This window comes from Stigmatopora nigra, chromosome 3, assembly GCF_051989575.1.
Source record: "Stigmatopora nigra isolate UIUO_SnigA chromosome 3, RoL_Snig_1.1, whole genome shotgun sequence".
Classification (NCBI taxonomy): Eukaryota; Metazoa; Chordata; class Actinopteri; order Syngnathiformes; family Syngnathidae; genus Stigmatopora; species Stigmatopora nigra.
Genome location: NC_135510.1, coordinates 9472589 through 9495147, shown reverse-complemented (window position 1 = coordinate 9495147; position 22559 = coordinate 9472589). Strand labels below are relative to the sequence as shown.

The 22559-nt window shown below is 38.9% G+C and overlaps 1 protein-coding gene across 1 annotated transcript; it reads left to right on the top strand.

The window, feature by feature from the left end:
* Nucleotides 1–375: 375 nt before the first annotated feature.
* rras2 (RAS related 2) lies at nt 376–21312 on the top strand. The gene is made up of 6 exons (XM_077713724.1): nt 376–827; nt 16629–16716; nt 16801–16903; nt 18155–18263; nt 18860–18978; nt 19385–21312. The coding sequence occupies exons 1-6, from the start codon at nt 726–728 to the stop codon at nt 19470–19472; spliced, it is 609 nt and encodes a 202-aa protein (XP_077569850.1). The 5' UTR covers nt 376–725; the 3' UTR covers nt 19473–21312.
* Nucleotides 21313–22559: the final 1247 nt, after the last annotated feature.

Below are 22559 nucleotides of genomic sequence, written 5' to 3'. Positions count from 1 at the left end.
GGTTGTGGCTGATGCGGGTTCCTATCCCATTTGACCTAGGCCGAAAGGCAGCCTACACCCTTGATTTGTCGCCAGTCAGTTGTGGGGCACACACAGACAAACAATCCTGCATTTAGAAAGAAACATCCAAATGTATGTATGTACATAGTCCCTTTTTCCCTTTTTAGTATTTAACAGTCTTTTTTTTACTTTGACTCATATTAAATGTGATACTTTTTTGCCCATTCTTACCCTCCCACCCCAAGAATTTAGTGTGCAGGTTGTTGTTTGTGTATTGGAATGTGAGTGCGTGACATTAGTCTCAGGAGAGGACAAGGCTGCAGGAGTCCAAGCGCACGCGCGCCAGACAGCAAGTGCGCGTGAGAGTGTGCGTAGTGCACACGGTCGCCCCTAGCGACAGACTTTGGAGCTACACCCGCTGACGATCACTTCTCCGGCGTCCACATCTTGTTGAGCGTCGCAGGGAGACGCCGAGGCAGAGGCAGCCAGTCAGACAGTGAGACAGTCAGTCAGGGGCAGTGTTGTCGAGCTTTAAACGCGGCCACACTTATGGACCGGCGCCCATAGCAGATCCGGGACTCCTACGTGCTCTTCCACGCCACCGTTCGAGCCCGTTTCGGCATTTTTCTTGCGGGGGCTCCCTCTCCCCTCTCTTCCCAGACTGCGTAAGGCCTCCCCGGTTGACGAGGAGAAAAGTCGGTCTTGGTGGCGGAGAAGTGTCCCCGATGGCAGGCTGGAAGGATGGCTCGGTGCAGGAGAAGTACCGGTTGGTCGTGGTCGGAGGCGGCGGTGTGGGCAAATCGGCCCTGACGATCCAGTTTATTCAGGTCAGTTGGACTGCACTCCCTTTCTCGTCTTTGGGTGCCCAAAACACGGAGAGAGGCCGGAGTGAGCACCGTAAAGCGGGCACCGGGGCGTTTCTGGGGGGGATTTTCTCTGGCCGTTACTTTGCAAGGCCTGCGGCAACTTGACCAGCTTTGCTGGAATTCTTATGCTTATTTTGGATCTTCTGCCTATCAGTTGCAATTGGTCGATGCGTGAGACATCTAATCGCCTACTTTTCACTGCGCGTGTGAGAAGAGAAGAGGAAGTTGATTTTAAGCATAGGTTGCAAAATTACTCTCACATAAGTAGAAGGGCAGATATACTCATGTATCTAAAAATTCTGCGGTTAAAGTAGAAAGTACTCTTCAACTACCAAGGATAGCCTCCAGGATGTATTGATTTAATTATAAGAGTAAACCCCCTTTTGATAACTTGTTGATTTACTCATTTAACGGAAAGGCACTTAAAATCATTGATTTAAAACTGCCAATGATTTCTGTGCACAACATACAGTTATACCTAATTTGACCAGTAACCAACATAAATCAGTCAGTTGATATCAAATTAGGTTTCTCAATTTTAATGAAATGAATGGGCAATAATCTTTTCCAGCTGTTCAAAACACCACCATTTTTGTGTTATGCAATTTTGAATAACTCTTACTCACATTTTTGTTGCTTTTATTCTACTTGTATAATGGTCATCTTGCAAAGAAAAAATATTAATACACTAAAATTGTAATAAAATACACTGTTCCTCTATCCCCCCCGATTTGAAACAAATACTCAAGCTGAGTAAAAAGGCTTGACTTATTGATAAATATGACATATTTTACTCACTACTTAAGTATGTCTTGCCTTGGTCCAGATATGCAAAAAGGGCCATTTTCAGCAGGGCAATTGTTGGCCTAAAGTTGCCTCATTGACCCAAAGTGTAAAAAGAGCATCATGACAGCAGCCAGAGAAAAGAAAAAAAATGTTCACAGCTAAATCACATGAGAAATATGTTCCAGTACACAGGAGGGGTAAATTAACTTGCTTGACTGATTGCAAGTAAGCAACCAGTGGCACAAAATGTACAAGAAAAGGTGATTAACTTTGAAGCTCAGGTGACTTCCATAAAGTGAATCATGGTTCTGGAGACTACCCACCACTCCAATGATAACAGGAGTAACATGCTATGAACTTGTGTTAAAGATGCCCCCGCTGCTTGCATTTCAAGACTGTACAAACTTAAGCCGTCTTGCTTTGACCTTTGTGGCCCTTTATCATGGCCCTTTAGTTGCCCCCACCATTCCCCAAAACACACGCACGATATGACAAACTTTGCCCTTTGCAGTGTGTGTTTTCAATGTGTATCTTGCTTCCAAGGGCCCTAGACGGCAGGCAGCTGCATGTCTCCACGCTGTCAGACAATGGTGGGCTGGCACACGTTTCAGGGTGGGGGTGAAAAGCTTCTGGTGAATGTGTGTTGGTGTGTGTGTGTGTGTGTGTGTGTGTGGGGGGGGGGGGGTTGTGCCTAATGAGGGTTCAAAAAGCTCATTAACTGCATACCAACTAAAAAGGGATCAGATAGCGCTGGCCCAGATTCTTGGGGTCCAGATTAGCTAATCACCAAATATGTGTGTAACACTATATTTCAATACAAAAGCAATTGGTTGTCAGCCATGTTGTGTTGCCCTTACCAAAGATATGGAAAAATTAAAGAACATTTCCTCTGGGATTGGCTGGCCACTGATTCAGGGTGTCCCCTGCCTCTGGTCTGAAGTCAGCTCCAGCACCCCTGGCGACTCTAATGAGGCTAAAGCGGTCCAGAAAATGAATGAATACAGAACATGTATTAAGTTGAACATGAGTTTTTCTAGTTTTTGTTCTGCCTCGTCCATATTTTGTGCAGCATGAGGAAAAGGTAAATTAAAACAGTTTTGAATACAATGGAGATTTTATTATTCCAATGCAAAAAAGAAAAAGAAACTTGTCATCATGTCATGCAGTTATTAAATCCAAAAGCTTATCATGTCAGCACATTAAAAACAAAGCCTGACACTATCCCCCAAAGATTTCTCTCATGATATCATTTGAGAAGTACACTAAACAGAGTGTGACAGGCTTGAGGTTTGGATCTCAGTGAATGTTTGGGATCAGTTCATCCGCCCTCGTGCTCCTCTGTCGTAAACGACGCTGTAAAAGTGAAGGACGAAGAGTTGTTGACAGCATGAGGAAGCGCCCAACCTCTTCCGAGCTTTCCCGCCAGGGGAGGTGACCTAACAGCTGCTCGTGAAGTCGAGGCTTTCCCCGAGAATTACGCAGAGTTTGGGTGGGAGGGGTCTGGGTCAGTCTCGGTGGGATGATGTTAATGGTCGTGGGCCATGTGGAATCTAGCCCTTTGGCAAAGGAAGTCACTCAGCTACTGCTGCATGTAAGACCCCTTAGATTTGGGTGGAAACATTTGACCTGCTTCCTGAATCAGTGGACATGTGGGTGCGAGTTTTGGCAGGGTGTTTAACGTTTTGCCAAAAATGAATATTTAACACACATTTCCTCATGCACTTTATTGTTTTTCCTAACATGTTCAAGTTTTTAAAGATGTATTTTCTTCTGTCTTCAAAATGGACACTATTCAAATGGGTGATATTTATGGTATATTTGTATCTAATGTAAAAATAATAATACTATAATAAATAATAATAATACTTGAAAAAAAGATTTGAGCCATAGTTATGAAAAATAAACACCCTAAATGTTTGATAAACTAAATAACTGCCAGCCATGATGGCTGAATGGCAACCAATGAGTTAAATACAATGCCAAATGAACCCAACAGTGCCTGTCATAAGTTAATTTAACAATGGAACAAATGTAATGAGTCTGGATCCTGATGCAATCGCTCAGTGTGATATAATAAGTAAACAAGATTACTACTACTTTTCGAGTGTTGGATGCCACGCCCCAGTCAGAGAGGAAAAAAAACGATGGCTACTGCTGAGGCAGAGATTTTGTTAAAAAAATGGCTTTCACTCTCAGCTATTGAGTGTTGGGGCCTTTGTTTTCCCGCATACCAACCAGTTGTCTTGAGCTGAGATAGTGCTGGGATGACATACTACTGAGTCATTTGATAAACGTGGAAAGCAATGTGTTCTTTAATGCGAGGAAGCTTCCAAGTACGGAAAATGTGACTCACATTGGAGAATGCATGTGGGGTAGTCAAGTTGTGTATTGATGCCACTTGGATACTTTTTTTTATGTTAAAAAGGAATGTTGTTTGATCTGAATTGAATATTTTCCAGGCATGTTCGCAAAATAAATTAATGAAAATTTGAATTAATGGAATTAAATAAACATGTTCTGTTGTTGTGATATATTTCAAATAGATCATACTCTGCATTTATCTGTAGTATTAATAAGGCTAACATTCCTTATGGCTTTGTTCATTTTCACAAAATTCGATGAACTTTAATATCAGATTTGGAGCTAAAAAAAATGATTACCAAGCCTTTTTGGATTGGATTTAAAATATTAAGTACTTTTACAAAGTTTAAATGAAATTTAAAAAAATAAGTTAATGTTTGTCAAAATGCCTCACAATATTTGATATTGAATAAGCTTGACAGAATTCAAATTGTCTACAGTGTAGTAATTGAAATGTAATTAACTAATGCTAAAGGTTTACTGTTTACTTCCTTACCATCATTATGAAAATTGTGTTGTGGTGCAAAAAAGAGAATAAATTTGTTTGGTCATCTGACATGGTATGACTGCAAATCTTGTGAGAGTCAAATGATGACGCTTTGAACTTATTGGATTCCTGAGAGTATCTTTCCAGGAAATGTTGGTTGACATCTAAATTGCATCACCGAAGAATTCAAATTTTAAGGTTCCAGCATAGTTCAATGAGTGTAAGGAAGTATTACGCTTTGTTTCATTAAATTCAGAAGACACTTCTAAGCTACTAGCTGTTCACTCAATGACTGTGATTATTATACCAGAAATAGCGTAAAGATTTAAAACAAGATCAATGCAATAAATAAACCCTTCTTGGGCATGTAGAGAAAAGGCGAAACAATGAAACAAAGGAAACATTTCATACAAAACTACTCCACATGGGCCTATTCTCTTTTCTTCTGAGCTAGTGATACTGTCACATGCCATACTGCTTAGAGTGCTAGAAAGCCCATTTATATACACTAGTCGATGACTTCAGGAAGTCACAAATGTTTCTCTGTCATAGCACATTGGACCACAATGAGGGATTTTTACTTTAAAATGTGTCAATTGGCTGTTTTCGTGTTTTTCCTGTGAACTATGAAGTCATTCAAGTGTTTAACTCAGGGGAAGGTCACCTGTTGATTTGTCGTGACGATACTAGACTGAGAGTGAGGCGAAGTTATTCTCCAAAATACCTTGTGATTTCAACTTATTTAGAAATGTACTTTCTAATTGTGTTTGTGATTAGTCCACATTTCTAGACAATTTAATAGTATATTTATTAACTTTGAGTTTAATTTTAAGTATGTAATACACTATTATTTCACATATCATTAAATATTATATACTGTTGTAAAACTATTTATTCATACCATTATACTATCTACTATTAACTTTGTTTTTCAGAGTACATACAAAAAAAATACACACTCGTGTTCAACTTCCTATTTTTTGTTTAGACACTTCCCCTATTATGGTACACTGTAATTAATACTCAAACTTGTATGGTAGGAATACATTGATAGAGTTTAAGAAGATGGGGTGAGTAGTTGAAATATATCCATGACTGTACTTACCGCCAACAATTGTTATTTTGACCCACCTTTGGTTTTTCTACATCAGTTGGTCCACCAAATAACAACTACTGAAGTAGGCAATCAGGTGCTCAAAAAATATAATATCTCTCAGCCTCTTTTTTTGTGGGTTTCAACAACTGCAATCATAGATAATGATCAATGACCTCAATTATAATTGTCCAATTTCACATTGATTGAAGTATTTCTTTTCAGCATCTCTTGAATACTGTTCAGAGTGCTTCGTGTCTTGTACTGTACATCACATCTAAACTGAGTGCTCAAGCTGGCTGGATATTAAGTTGCAGCATACTTGCATCTTGTGTTCTTAAAAGTATTGTGCCTATTTATCAATTTGCTTTTAATTACTCTACGGCATCCATGTTAGTGCTGAGTTGTATAAACATTCATTCATTTTTTATTCATTGCCCCCTTATCCTCACAAGGGTCATGGGGGCTTCTAGATCATATCCTAGCCAACTACAGGAACGAGGCAAAGGATACCTTGAATTGGTGGCCAGCCAATCGCAAGTCACAGGGAGATGGACAACCATTTCCGCTCACACGCAAAACTAATGGCAATTTACTGTGGTCAACCAGCCTAGCATGCATGTTTTTTGGGGATGTGAAAGGAAACCAGAGTACTCAAAGGAAACCCCTGGAAACCCAGAGAGACCATGCAAACTCCACACAGGAAGGTACGAACCTGGAATCGAACCCTGAATCTCAAAACTGTGATGCCAACACGCTAACCACTTGTCCGCCCACCCTATATAATCTGTGACACGAGTCTTTATTTTAATACTTCCTTTTCAAATTTGGGAATATGAGTGTATCTACTTGGGCGACTAAACATTCCTGGCACTGAGGTAATCTACTTGAATCTGGCAAATTGCCATGGAGCATACCAAAGGAATGCACGCACGAAAGGGAGTTCAGGAACTATAAAGACACTCCCACTCATCTGGTAACGCTCAAGAGACTAACTGGTCGCTCCTTTTACTGCAAGATAATGAGAAACTAATGAGTATCCAGAGAGGAAAGACACTGTGAACATGCCTCAATACCAACGCACTTGTATTCAACATTAATAATAGTCTTTAGGTACCACACATGTACATCCAATTGAAGATGGATTGTCCTAGTAGCAATTGCAACATATTAGTCCCAGCTTAGAACAGCATTGGCAAGAACATGTTCATCGAAGTCAAACTCAAGAATTGAAGACTCAGGTATCGATTAATTATGGTTTTCCACAATCTATGGGCAAGGGCAATATTGCAATTGATCATTTTCTAATGAACAATTTGCCTATTGCAGAAACCCAAGTTTGTAGTAATGCACTTATGGTCACAATAAATGCTTGTCTTCTAAATGTGACACACGACAGAATAGTTTTGCCAATTTGGTTCAATTTAATCATAAAAATAACCAAGTTTATGACGTGAAGGAATTGGCTTTATTTATATATAAAATATATACTCACCTTTCATATTGAATCATTTAATTTGCACAAATACTAACACCTAAAAATTCCCAAATATCACTTAACAGCAACTAACATTCATATTTTAGACTGGAAGTGCTCAACACTGTGCTATCACAGTGTTTTCCGGTCACTGAGCCTCACAGTCAGACAGACAGATGAGGCGACGGGCGGCTGTATGTTGTTTTGGCAATTGTTTGGTGTTCACACATCTGTCTGTTTCAGAATAACTGGCAACAGTATCAGGTGTCTCATCTCGCAGTCATTGCACAGTCGTAACAACTCGGGCGATGGGAAAATGACATGTTGCTTATTTTAGCTTCTCACCCCCAACAAGTTCAGAATGGAACACTCTGTAGATGTACAGGCTTCTCACATGGGAAAACTTGGTGTTTATTCTATCAGTATTCTAAGAGAGCTTAAATGCTTTGATTTCTTTCTGTAGTCAAAATCATTCATAAAGATTCAACTTGGTTTAGGGTTATCCACTAGTTCAGTTTTTTTAATTTAGTTGGTGCCAATTAAGTCTGTATCACTTTATTGCCTTAACCAAAATGAGCTGACTTTCCAGGTCTTATCCCTTTTCATTCATTTTTTGTACCGCTTATCAAAGTTTAATTCCATTCATTTTCCGTTCTGCTCATCTTCACAAGGGTCACGGGGGTGGTAGAGTATTTTGTAGCTGGCTATGGGTAGTAGTAGGCAAGGGACACCCTGAATTGGCTGCCCACAAATCAAATGGCACAAGAAGACAAACAACCATTCACACTTACACTCATATCTAAGGAGAATTTAGAGTGGTCAACCAGCCGACCACACATGTTTTTGGAATGTGGGAGGAAACCCTAGTACCGAAAGAAAACCCATGTAGACACAAGAAGAACATACAAACACCACGGGGGTGGATCCCGCTGGGAATCAAACCATCGACTATAGTGCTAACCTCTCCATCCTTTTGCAGCGGGTCTTATCTTGAAATCATTTTATTTCATTTGAGTAAAAAATCAAGGTGAGGTCATTGACAGAAAAGCCCAATGAAGCAATGATGTCATTGCTTTACCAGAAAAAAAACACTTACTAAGAACCCAATCTGATTCTCCTGATGTCATCCTTAATACTGCTCACAGCCCTTTTGGCAGACACAGAATCATGGCAGCGATATATACTAACCATTAGATTGTGAGTCATTTTACTTATTCCCTGACCTTGACAGCTATAGCAGTCCAACATCCATGTTAGCAGAGAAATCTTGGAGTGAATGGGTTGTCTGGAAGCAATTCCGGCCAGGAAAAGCGGACTCGAGTGCTTTTTTTGCATATTCAAAGTGAATTACAATCACTAAATTGTCAATTTTTAATTAATAAAGAATGTGCTAATGTTTGCCAGCAAATATGAACTAACTGGACCTCGGATGTACTCTCTTATTCAGTGACTTATGATAGGCTCTGACTCGTCAGCATAAAGGTTTCTTCCTTTATTTCCTTCTTCTTTACATATTGGTGCCTATTTCAAAAGCCTCATGTTAGGCCTTTGGACATTTGGCATTGTCTCATGCGCAATGTCTCCAAGTGTACTTGTGTATCACCTGATGTCCATAAGGGGGAGGTGTGGCATGAGAGCATACAACCCCTCAACAGGTGACGATGCAGCATGACTGACTGTCTCAATGAACTGTTGATGAAGCCCACATTTGGGAAAGTCATCAGAAAACAATTCAAACAATTAATTTAGGTTACAGGAACACACAGATAGAGGAAGTTTTTCTTAACTTCAGAGCTTTTGTTGTCCTGCTGAGAGACAAACATTGTGTGTGGCACTGCTGTGAACTTAAATATTTGAGTTGGCTTGAGTCACTTAAACAGCTGTCGCGAGACTGTTATTGTGATTTAAAAGGTGCAGCAACTGCACACGCTTGTGTATCCTTAGCAACAGCTGATGCCGGAAAACACGAGGTAAAATTGTCGATTTGCACACGCCAGTGCATGGTAACTAAACAACTGTTGTCCTCTTTTTGACATGACACGTGGCAAAGCTTGGTACAGACTAAAGCTTGCTTTGTATGCTAACAGGTTGATTATTCACACAATTTTAGGCAATGGGCAACACGGTAGAAAGTGTGTCCACCTCACAGTTGGAAGATTGAGGGTTCAATCCGACATTGCATCTCTCCTTGCCTGCATGGGTTTCCTTGGGGTACTCTGGCTTTCCACATTCCAAAAACATCCATTATAGGCTGAGTGGACACTCTAAATACTGAATTGTGATTGTGAGTTCGAATGGTTGTTTGTCAATATGTGCTCTGCGTGTGGCCTACAACCACTGCTTCCTGCCTGTAGTTAGTTAGGATAGGCTCAAGCACCACCGTGACCATCGTGAGGATAGAGAGTACAAGATGCATTTTATGTGTTCGTTTTTAGCATGTAATAAAAAAATAAATGTAAAGAATGTCAAAGTGGCCCTTGTACCCTTTGATTCCTCTATGCAGTTTTGAGGAAAGCTGTAGACTACCCTCTTTTGGAACGTGTCATCAAAAGCTAAGACCACTCCAGGAAGAGGCACTTGTTTGTGGCACATGTGGTTTGAAAGGCTTGCTAATGTTGGAACTTTTCAGGACTTATGTGGCGTTTTGCACCACTGGGGAAGTCGGAAATATCCCACTTGGCGCTGAAAAGATCTGACCTCAAAGCATTCCTGGCAAACTCGAAACATAGATGACAACTGGGATCAACTAGTATTTGTTTTTTACATCAATTTATACATATCTTCACCCAGTTCTAACATTTAATTTAGCTCTATATAGTTTCAGTGAAAACAAAACCTCAAAAATTCAGACAAAAAGCACTTGGAAAGAATAATATTCCTTAAATTGTACTTGTGTTTTTTTTCTGTGATGCATTATTTTTATTATTTTTGTAGTATTTTGATTTAATTACTTTTCCCAGATTGCTTAAGCTTTTCTGCAATGCAGATCTCAGATGGCTTGTTAACAAGTTTTTACACTTGCCAGGAACATGCCAGCACTCGTCAGTCTCACTGGGCGTCCTTCTTTTCGTTGTGCCATTTTCTCCCCTCTGGCGATTTGTTCTTTTGGATTGTGCATTTCATTCACTCCTACAGTTCCTCAAATTAAATGTGATAAGCGTCACTGAATAAGAGGAGATTGATTGGCATCGTTAATTAACTGATCCCCCAAATTGGATTATTTTAATTGATGTCAAGTGTGAGCATAACTGTTTTTAGTTTGTTTTTTATTTCTGTGTAAGTGTCTTTATAGGGTAGATTTGTTAAAATAGCCACTTCACTTGCACATTCGAAAGAATCCCTCTAAAAATGATTCTTTCCTATGTAGTGGTTTAAGTACCAACTGCTTCACCCTTTGACTTGCATGTGTCTTGCAACCATTTTGCACACAAGACTAGCCTTCCTTTGTTTCTGATTTGATTTCTTTGAGTTGCCCCAGATACTTTTCCATGTCAGGCCATGCCTGACATGATTTTTTCAATCAGAGGAGGCCAACTTATAAGTGAGTTCACATGATCAACAAGAACAATAAGGTCTGTTCACATAGTTGGGGGTCTTTGCGTCACACTTTAGAATCATTTTTATTTTTCATTTTGAATAATGCACAAATAAACTGTAAATAAAGAAATTCTTTGCATTGACCAGCATTCATGGCTGTTTTAAGACCGTCAATCCATATAGGAAAAGAGCCTTTAAATGTCACCTCTTTGATTCGGCACATTTGATGGAGTTCAAAAGTCTTCAGATGGTAGCACAGGCTGATATTTAACTGCACGATTGAAGTTATAATGCCAGGGGTCAGAGTAGACCCGGGGGTTGGCTCACTTAGTGGGTTGTTTATCCCGTGCTTTCTTCTCTTTTCTCCAGCCAGTTGGTTTCACATTCCAGACTTTACACAGCTGATTTGTACAATACATCAGTGCTATGTTCAACAATGTGACAGAAAGATTACACGTGAATCACTTAAGGATTCATAAAAATGTTGCAGTAGATAAATTGAGTTGATTTACAATATATAATGTGACAGATGCTTTTTACCATTATAGTAACATTAAAATTATCTTTTTCGGTTTTCAAAGTGAGGCAATTTGCTTTTTAATAATGCACATAATTTAGCATCTTTGTTAGGCTCTTTGGGCCTCATCATGACTATTAAAACACGCATATCGTAATATTCCTTCATTTTTGCTTGACCCTCCTTCAAAAGTACTTAAAAAGTATGTTTTGAGTAACAATCATGTTCACTAATTCAAGGTTATCTTAGGACACCACTGTTAATAAGATCGTACTGTACACAGAATTTGTATTCTTATCATACTGGAAGTTTCTAAACTATCCCCATCTCATCTTGGCACATCCTGGGAATTATACTTGACTGGAATACATCAATGAATATTGTTTTGATTTCCTTTTATGCTGTGAGACAATTCGGTAACAGCAAGTGAATCACTGAACCAGTCTTTCCGAACTAAGCAGCACCTTTCTTTTGAATAAAAACCTTTGTTCTTGGACCTTATCACAATGTTCATACCATGTCTGGGTAAAGCCTCTCTTTAGTCTGATGAGGCCAAATATCGACTTGCCGTCATCTGAGGACAAGGCAGTGAATAAAGCCAGAGATTATTGATCCGCACATTAGAAGGAAGCGAGCTTGTCACTTCCGTGCTCGGGTTCATTGAGTTGCACATCAAGTGGAGACTGGGCTTTTACCGCTCTCCCGCTGTAAACATCCAATGAAATTGCTAACATGCCTCTTGATCATTCATCCAGGTCAATGATAGCTTCATTTTCTCCAGCAGTGTGAGCTGTCTTTAAGTTGCCTCTCCACTTTTAACAAAATGTTCCCAAGGGGCTCTTTGAGCCAGCAGACACATTGTGCGCTCCCTTTCTCTCCATGTGTATTGAATAAGTGACCTTTCTATTCTGTATGAGCTCATGGGAAAAGTGGGCCTTTCCAACGGAAGTTAAAGCAGATCCCCTCCCCTCCTTGTTCTTTTGCTCTCCCTTTCTATGTTGTGGGGAGCTCCCATCCTCTACAGTCCCTTCATTCTCACTCTTTCACCACTGTGTTTCACTTCAAGCGATCTCACAGGAAACAAAACATCTTATACAAAATTTTGATTATGCAATGTGAAAGTGAAATTACATGTCATGGCAATGTGTTTATTACATTCATATTGAACTGTTATTTCAGTTGGTATCATACTGCAAAACGGCACAGAGATGACTTTACATAGATGAAGCTCAAGCATTTGCAACATGTAATGAAATTGCCTTAACCGATGATGCCAAAAATGGACTATGTTTTTAGTGAGATCAGGAACATAGAACAACATTTTGGGCCCTATCCATTCCCATCGTCGGTGTGCCCCCTATCCATGCCATTGAAAACACAAAAAAGCTGGGTCATCAAGTAATTTTGCCTCTTTAAAGACAAAGTACACATAATGTTCAATATGTTGGAGAACTTTTTTCTGTAGACAGGCTTTGATCAGCACCCCACCCACTTCCACAATCATGTAGGATTTTTTTGGGCCGTGATCAAGTTTGGTGAAGTCTAAAATGATTCTAAACATTTGACATAATTTCTTTCATAAATACTTGCCTCCTGGTTTCTGCCACTGTACCAATTTACGACTATGACTAGACACCATAGTGTGTCACTGTAGTAACATTTGTTAGTGCAGAAAAATGTTCCCTGCGATCTGTGATGATTCTGAAGAGTTGCATTTTTGAGAAAATAACAACATATTGTTTAATTGGTCTTCTTGGATCTCTTCTTTTCTGGGGGGGCTGCTCGCAAATAATCACACTTTTTTTTTTACAGAGGAACATTTTGTAATCTCTAATCTCTTTCAAGAATCCTCACTAAAGATTAATCAGGTCTCCTTTTATTAATAGTTTTTCCGCCTAAAGTGTTTTAACGTGTCTGGTGATTCTGAATGCTTGAATTAAAAAGTAAAATTAATCAGCTTGAATGTTAGAATGTGACCTTTTCCAAAAAGCATGATGTTCTTCTCAAAATGATGTAGCAAAAAGAACAAAACGACTTTTTTTTACACCCACAGTTGTATTTAGATTGTATTTGTGTGTGTTTGTGCATCTAAGTGCTTTCACTGTTCTTCACACAGTGCATAAAGAAAGCACTTTTACTAACCCACAAATGAAAAGTTTAGAGATGAGATGCAGGACTTGTGACCTTAGGAAAGTGACAAGATTAGAGAAAATCCATGTTAAGTGCTGACTGCTGAACTGAAGTTGCGATGTGTGTTCTAGGATGTTTCAGCCATAGCACAGAGACTTGTGATGTGTCTTGGGGCAGAAATTATACGGAGAATTTATGTATGACTTCCAATCCTCTGAGGTTTTAAAAACAATGTGCAACTGGTGATTTAATGTCAAATTTAGTGGCTACGCATTGGGAGATAGAACATTTGTGACCAGTCACTGATGCTAAATTATACAACAATAAATACAAGAATAAAAAAATAAAATTAAAAGTTGTGTAGACGCCAATTGTTTTAAAAATATCAGGTAAACTGCGTTGTTGTTGAATAGGTTATGAGTTTTGAGTATAGGTGATTCTCTCAGCCAAAAAATTCTAACCTGATAAAAAAATATGTGGCAGGGATAGAAAGTGATCTACTTTTAGTGCCTGTAAAGCTTTTTGATGGAAAGGAAGTGGGTACATACTGCTAGCATGATGTTGATTAAACACCCACACACATTGCCCTGTCTTGCCTTTTCCCTGTGCCTGGCAACCAGTCGTTTCAACGGACAGAATTTATTTCCTCATGATATGATTCTAACAGCCCAGAAAAACAGACCCGGCCTGCAGATTCTGAAGTGCTGCAAGATGTTGCACTGTTGTTTGTTTGTGGTTACTGTCATATTTATAACTACATTGGTAACCCTTGAGCATCACAGCAGCAAAGAGAAACAAATAGGCTAATACTATTGTTTTGGAATCAAATCATCACGTCATCAACACGTGATTTAAGTTAGTAGACTGAAATGCTAAGCGTGTTAGTTTGAAATACACAATTTACAATTCTTTCAGTCCTATATCGATCAAAGTATGCATATTTTTAGTCCTGTATGGCAAGCCAAAGCCAAAAAAGGCATGAAGTTACTCCTATTTCCAGGGTGTTTCCTTACTCTCCTGTTCATCTGTAAACCACAATTATTAAAGGTAACACTGATATAACATATATGCCTGAATAATCTCTTTTTGGACCACCCCCTCTACCTATTCTTATATTTAAGTGAGGTCTTTATTGTTTTCCTGATGAGAGCAAATATGTATTTGCGTGTTTGTGCATGTTGGCGTAGTGAATGAGTGTATGTGCATGTGTGTGTGTGTGTGTGTGTGTGTGTGTGTGTATGAGTGGAGCACGAGAATGCTGTAGGCAAATAGAGTGACGGGTTTGGACTTTGTATGTAGGTGGGGTCTCAGAACATGTTGTCTGTGACATCATTGCCACTTGGCCCGCTGTAGAGGTGGAGTTTCCTTCCTACAAAGCCACCATTGCAACTAACATTGAAGCTGGCCTGCAGAATATTTCTTGATGGGGGAATCTATCCAATATGTATGTTAATAAGAGCTCTTTATTTTACCTATAGCTTTATGCTATTAACAATCCCTATGAACCTCAAGACAAATCCCTAAGATGGTGATGTCAGCATTGAACAAATGGTTGCTTTCAAAACACAAAACACATCACAGAGGTTTTATTTCTTGTTCTCTTACTTTTTTTATGCTTCATCTTGCTTCGTAGAGTTTAAACTGAATTACTGCAATACTGAAATGGCCTGTGCTACAGGCTGTTGCTTGTAATTAAATGTGTGACAAGACCCAACCTTAACAGATAACGATTCATGGTCTTGATCCATTTTTTTCAAATAATTTCATCACAAATGGCCTATCATTATTTCTTCCTGTGGATTTATGTATTTATATTCCTACTATATTCTATTGTGAACATGATTTGTCTTAATGACATCTGTGCAGTGTTTCCATGGAAATTGGAATTCTTGGAATGTCTCGGCCTCTCTGTGCCCTTATTAACACTGAAAGATGTCAAGGGGACTTGACTGTAGGAAGTTATCCTTGTTGAGTCATTGCACTTAACAATTGCCTATTTAGATCATATGACATTAAAGTAAAAACACCCTCAACACACGCACGTCATTGCGTTTTCTTCCACTTACCCTACTCATGTTCATGGATGGCCTAACCGAAACATCCATTATTTACTCGCAGTATTCAGTCATACCTAACTAATTTCTAGCAGGAGGAGACTTCACGCTATAAAATGTTTAGTTCTAGCCCACCTGTCCTTGAAAAGTTTCAGTTAGGAAAGTAACGGAGAATGTACAACATCATTGCTTTCATGGGGTGAAATGTGACACGAATGGTGGGTGAATGGTTGAGTCATACTTTTATCACTTATGGGTTGCTTCTCATCAGATTGTCCAGGAAGGTATGACAGGTGATGTTACTGGACATGACTCAGCCTCTAGTTATCAGTACCGCTTGTGAGTCACGTTGCATCCCCTTCCCAGCCACCCTGTTCAACATGACGGAGGTCAAACTAAGCAAAGAGCTTGAGGTGCTTTGCTTCATAGCGCTGCCTGAGGATGACAAAACAATAATTAACAGGGGAAAAACACAGGCAGCATTTTTTCTTAATCTCTCACTCATCACCTTAATCCACTTTCAGTTTCGTCGTTTGAATGCATTCAATGAAGCACAGTGTTGGACACAGTACTGTAGATTACTTATTGAACAGTGGTGAAAGTATGCGACTTCGGCCTTGATACTTGCAGGCCACAGTCTGAATGGAGAGTGTGGAATAAAGATGTACTGCTTCTTCTTTGGGTTATAATTTTTAATAACATGATAGAGGCCAAATATTATACGTGCTCTCAGAATGAGTGAGAGTACAATTCCACAATATTTGCACTCATGATTACTATTAGAAACATACAGTGGTGTATTATGATAGTAGTAACCAATTAGTAGTTTCTCTTAAGTAAATAGTAAATAGTTCTGAAGGGTGGTCAGTCGTAGCTTTAAATTTGTTTAATATTAAATTATAATAACTTATAATAACATTTGCGCTTGCAAAAAAAATGTGAAAAAAGTTTATATGGTGCAAGACATTTTTTTTTTATTTGCTTTGATATACAGTAGTGAGTCGCACAAGTTGAAACCTGAGCAGTGGGTGCCTGGCTGAAAGAACATTGTGTGTTCACCTGCAAAGTTTCAATAATGGCGTACGTCACCTTAGTCTGTGATGTTTTGAGCAAAAACAAAAAATACAGAGTGGATGTTGTGTCTTTTTTTTCTGTCTGATTTTGGCACCCAAACACATTTCTCGGTCAGCCAAAACCAAAAAAAACTTTTGAAATAAGTCTAAGGACACATATTTGAAAGTTTGTTTTCAATGTCACATCTTCCTTGTAGTGAGGATATTAATTTTTCTATTTTTGTGTATCCTTCTTTTTGTTATCCAGTCCTACTTTGTCACTGACTATGACCCCACGATTGAGGATTCGTATACCAAGCAATGCGTGATTGACGAAAGGGCAGCCAGGCTGGACAGTAAGTAATGCTTTTTACCCAATGTATACTATCAGCCTTCATGTAGTATTCCTATGCTAAAATGTACGTGTGCTTACCATGTAGTTCTAGACACGGCTGGGCAGGAAGAGTTCGGAGCCATGAGAGAACAATACATGAGGACAGGGGAGGGTTTCCTGCTTGTCTTCTCGGTCACTGACAGAGGAAGGTGAGTGACACTTCTCATAACGGACGAGTCCGTGCTTGTCTCTTCTTCTCTTTCTTTGTGTGCAGACGACTGTTTACTCCTCACAATAACACCCTCATAAGGCCTATTTATACTCCCTCTACAGCGTAGCTTACGTGTGTGCAAAAACTTTCGCATTGAGTTCCGTGACCTATGCGCTGGGTCGCGCAACACCTTTGCGAATGGTGTTAACGCACGTACATTTTTTTTTATGCTGTTATGATTGGGAAAATCAGACCAAAAGAGTTTCTCCCTATCACTCCGAGATTCAGGACTCACTTATAATCAGCTTTTACCCTGTTTGTAACACTTATTTTCAAACAGATTTCATGTATTTAGAAGCAAATCATCAAAATAAGTTTCCACACCCTTTTCCGTGAAGTCCTGTTGTGAAGGAACTTCGGAGTGTTTCTCTGCTCGGATGTTGAAGTCATAATAAGGGGGCACACGGAATAATTCAACGAAAGAGCAGCTTCATTAAAGTGTTTAAACAAGCTATCACAACAAACAGTCAGCAGCTAATTAATTATGTACACACACACACTAGGATGGAATGAGATTCAATATGAATCACAAAGTTATTTTTTGACCCAATTGCATAGCCAGACACAGATAGAAAGAGTGCATGATTTAATAGAAAGACACATTACGTGCAACTAAGCATCTGGACAGCAAATTCATTTTTTTATCTATTGAGTAAATATGACTTTTTGGCGAAACATGATGTGAAGAGGTTGGCTTTTCCACTTTCAAATTTCGCACAAACCCGTACAGGTTTAGTATTATTGACACAAGCCACTGTCTTCACTGTGTTCTCACCCAGCCGTCCAAGAAAACTACATTCAAATCACCCCCCCCCCCCCCCCACCCCCACAACCCACAGCTCACCTCCTTCAATGTTTATGTTGTAAACAGTCTTTCCTTCCTCCATTCATACTTGTCAAGTCTTTCCAGATTTACTAGGTGCAACTTGCCGGTGGTCTGGAATGCTATCCTGTGATAGACTTTGAAACAAAGCAACAAATGAACACATGTATTTATTCGTATGTACCAAGCGCTGCAATTTTTCTTCTAAGCCGACATTTTCAAGACCCTCTGTTATACACTGAGTGGCTGTGTGGGTGGATTGCTTTTAGCGTGCACCTATGTACACATGTTGAGGATATGTGCTTGGTTTCACAAACAATGTGTTATCCATCGGCACTATAACACACTTTGTTGTGTGTTTAACAGCTTCGAAGAAATCTACAAATTCCAAAGACAAATTCTGCGAGTCAAAGACAGAGATGAATTCCCGATGATACTCGTGGGGAACAAAGCCGACTTAGAACTACAGAGACAAGTAAGCCTGAGAGATTGACAGATCTTCCCTTGTGTAATCATCTGATGAGATAATAGGAGCCAATCAGCACCATTCACATGTGTGTATTTGTGATAGAAGTGAGCCTTGCAGCTGCATCTAGTTTCAAGCCAAAAGGATGTGAGCATAAAAGAGCAGCTGTAGAAATGGTAATGTCAGGAGGAGAGGATGAGAAGATAACTGCTAAAATCGGTTATTTTCTGGGTGTTGGTGCACATGGCTACTTTGTGAGTCGATGGCACCCCTGCGTGGTGAAAAGGAGCTTTACAGATACAGAATATGTTCAGTGGGATACATATATTTATGTACGCTGTATCTCACGTCAAAGTTAACACTTTATCTCATTGCACTAATCACAACAACATTTTGCATTAACACAAATTAATCACACAAGGTAGTTTGATGTTTTTTTTTTTAAATGTATCTTCAGTAAGGATGGTTACCTGAAAGGTGGTAAATACTTACGTTAATTAATATGCCAGTCCAAAATGAGTGTACAGTGTACAGACTGCAACCACTTTGCCAATGATTGTGTTTTGGGGGTGCATAGTTGTTTACCACTGTCCGTCCCTCTCCAGGTAACCCAAGAAGAGGGCCAGCAGCTGGCTAGACAATTGAAGGTGACCTACATGGAAGCTTCAGCCAAAATCCGTATGAACGTCGACCAGGCTTTCCATGAGCTGGTTAGAGTAATTAGGTTTGTACTTTATTCTCTAAGACTGGTTACAATTAATGTGATTGTTACTGACAACAATCAGGGACGCACCAATACCTGTATCAATATTAAGTATCTTTTATCCGCTTACAAAACTTATATCGCAACACTACGTCTGATGTGGTTTCTCCTATTGCCCTGCCAATATAGGGATTTCCGTATAAATATAGAGATAATACTTTCTGTCGTACTCCAAAAAATATTGCTATTTTGTTTTATTTCATTTTTAACAACGCAGGCCGCGAAGAGTCATCAATACGAAAGCATGATCGAAGCCATGTTACGTAGACACATGTATTCATAGTGCAATATTTAACACAAATCACATTCACATTTTTCCCATGCAGACTTTTTGATTTTTTTTCATCGTCTTTTCTGAAATTCACAGAAAGTTCCAAGAACAGGAATGTCCACCATCGCCAGAACCAACAAGAAAAGAGAAAGACAAGAGCGGCTGCCACTGTGTGATCGTCTGACTCGGCCTTTTCACTGTAACTCATGCAGCTGCTCGGTTGCACCGCCCACTCTGCCTGACATGACATCCCCACGAGGATGCCTGACTGCTGCCTTCTCCAACTCGTGCATGACTCCAGACAGCCCCCTCCCCCTACACCCCATTTCTGGGATACTTGGGTTCGGTGTGACTTTGTACGAGTGACAATGCCAAAATAGAAAGAAAACACCACTTCGGCCATAACCAGATTCACATGACTTAACATTGCCTTTTAAATCAGCCTGACCAATTCATGTTTGTACTCGGGAAGGACTTCTCTTGCCTTGTAGTGATTTGTACTTGTTGCCGAAATTGAATGAAACTAACTAAAAAGATATCTATATCCAGAATGTTAACGAGTATCCTTCAAGTGTCTGATGGAGCAGAGAGATTTTATGAAGCTTGGTGTATGTTGTGCCATCTTTTCTCTCATGTGCTAATCTGCTACTGTACATATGTGAGATTTGTTGTGATTTTTCAAGTGTATTTCTAATGACTATTAAATCGCCACAGTACAGTGTGTAAGGTTGGTTTTGCATATATGAAAGTTGACTATATAATGATGTATATAATTGATTCCCAGAAAGTCCTGAAAGCTACTACAATTCAAGGTTTAGATTCCTCATCGTTTTTGTGTGGCTTCTGCTTACATCTCAACTGCCAAATATAGAATGTCCGCAGTGTGTTGTCTTATTTGTATGATTATTATTGCATTTCTAGTCTTATAGATTGTGGCATCCTGCCTTCCCATTTTCTTTCGGATGTGGTGATTCATGATCAGAATCAAAGGTCACATGTTCTTGATTGTCAGAAGCTCAGCATTTGTTCATACTCCAAAAATCCTAAATCTTATGGAGGGATTTTCTCATATTTCTCATAAAAATGTCTTAATGTTATAAGGCATTTTTTTTTAATTTTCCGTTATTTTATGTTTCAAGACAGTCAATTCATGTTAGTTGAATTAGCTGCTATTTTACTAAATAAGAGATTTTGTGCCTAAAATAAGTAGGGGGGAAAGTTCCCATTGGAATGAGCATGTGTTGACTATATACGATTTTTGCAAAAAGATCTTGTGGTAAAACAAGTCTTTTTATTTGCATTAAAATGCACATATGCTCAGCAGTGGCTCATGAACTCAACAGGCATGTCACCTGTGGCATCTTTTCAGTACGCACATACACAAACACTTTAAAACTCTGCCTTCTATCAATTGTAGTTTGTCTTTCATATCTTATATCTAAAAAGAAAATTTAGACAATGGAAGTAAAAGACTTGATTAAATGTTTCTACTTTTATACATTATTTTCTCCTCAAACTAGTTGATGAATATTTTTTTTCAAGATTAAGAAGTATGTGTATATGGAAATCAGAGTATTTAGTTATCTCAATTGATCAAAGATAACGTTTTAGCTTTTCGGGTTTCTTGGGTATTCTTTGTGAGTTTCAAATGGAGTTTCTATTTATCTTTCTGTCAAAAGCTGAAGTGTGCCAGCTCGGAAATTGAGGCATTGGACCTTAATTACCTCGTTGGATGCAATTGTCAACAATACATGTCCTATTCAATTTAACTGGGAGGGTTGGCAGTGAAAATGGCTTGGATGTCTGTTGCTATCATTGGCAGACAAATAGTTAAATGGACCAAAAAATAAATAAATTTAGAGAACCAGTTGTAATGTACACATTGTAATGACATATTACAATGTGTACATTGATACCTTGTGATGTACACTTATTTTTCTTCCATCATAATGTCTTTTGCCTCATGTTGAGCGTTTTTGTGGGGGCAGGGGGATTCTAAAATAAAATCTGTCATTGAGCCAGAAGAGATATTTTCCTGATTTTAAGTTAAAATAATTGTATCATTCCCAGTGAACAGTATACAAGTATATATTATACAGTACTTGTGCTACTGGGATTTAATGCCCTTTTATAACGTACATGCATAACAGCAATTCATCGCCAAGGGGCGCAAATTCCCCCATAGTTTCATTGTTGATTTTATATGTAATGTGGATAAACTTTATTTTCTTAATCTTTTCAGTGCCAGTGGTGACTACTGTTGTCAGATAGTTAAACATTGGTAGTACTTAAGACCTTTCACATTTTAAAGAGTAAGAGACTCTTTATCCATCATTTTAACATTAGATAATTCAAATACTGAAATTAAAATGTATAAACACAAAAATACAAACTGGTTTGTTAGGTTCATTAATAATTACCTTCGTCCGTAATTATCAATAACTGCAGGCAGACATCTTATTCAATTATTGACATTTAATTAAATAGAATGGATAACAGGTAAAACCTCAGAGGGGAGATTCAGCAAGCCAGAGTTTCTCCTACAACTTCCGAACGTCTCATCGAATAGACATTTTCGTACGACTCTTATTGCCATGAATCAAAACAATTTACAGAGTTGTTGATCATTCCATCACGTATGAGTAAAAACAACATCTGAAACTACAATAACAATCAAAGTATTTTACCAATAACAAAAACAGGAGACTAGACCTAACAACATTTAGATTAGAACAATTATGCCTTCCTTGACCTAAGAATTATATAATATAATCATAATCATATAATAATTACATAAAGAAAAACCCGAAGTGCTATGTTGTAAATAACAGAAACAACATTCTTGTTATTGGCCGAATAGCCCTGGCCTCGTCACAAAAGGGACGACCGAATCTCAAGGACCCAGATTGGGTGGATTGTTTGTATAAACATCCTGGAACAGGCAGTCCAGGTTAAAGATGACTTGGCGGTTATTCATGACCTCGCAACACTTTGAGAATAATAAGAGAATGATTTAACAAAGAAATGACTTAATACAACTATATTTACAATAGTAATACAGAATAAACCCAACATGGTTACAGGCCCAAGTGAGACTATAAAGTTGCCCCCCACTCCTCACATCATGTTTAACTCACTTACATGCCAATGACGGAGATAGACGTCTAACCCTATTTAACCTTCGTTTACTCTAATCTATCAGACATCCAGCACTATCAATGGCAGCCAAAGAGTTACATGAGTTACCTAAGAAGGGTAGGGTTAAAATAAT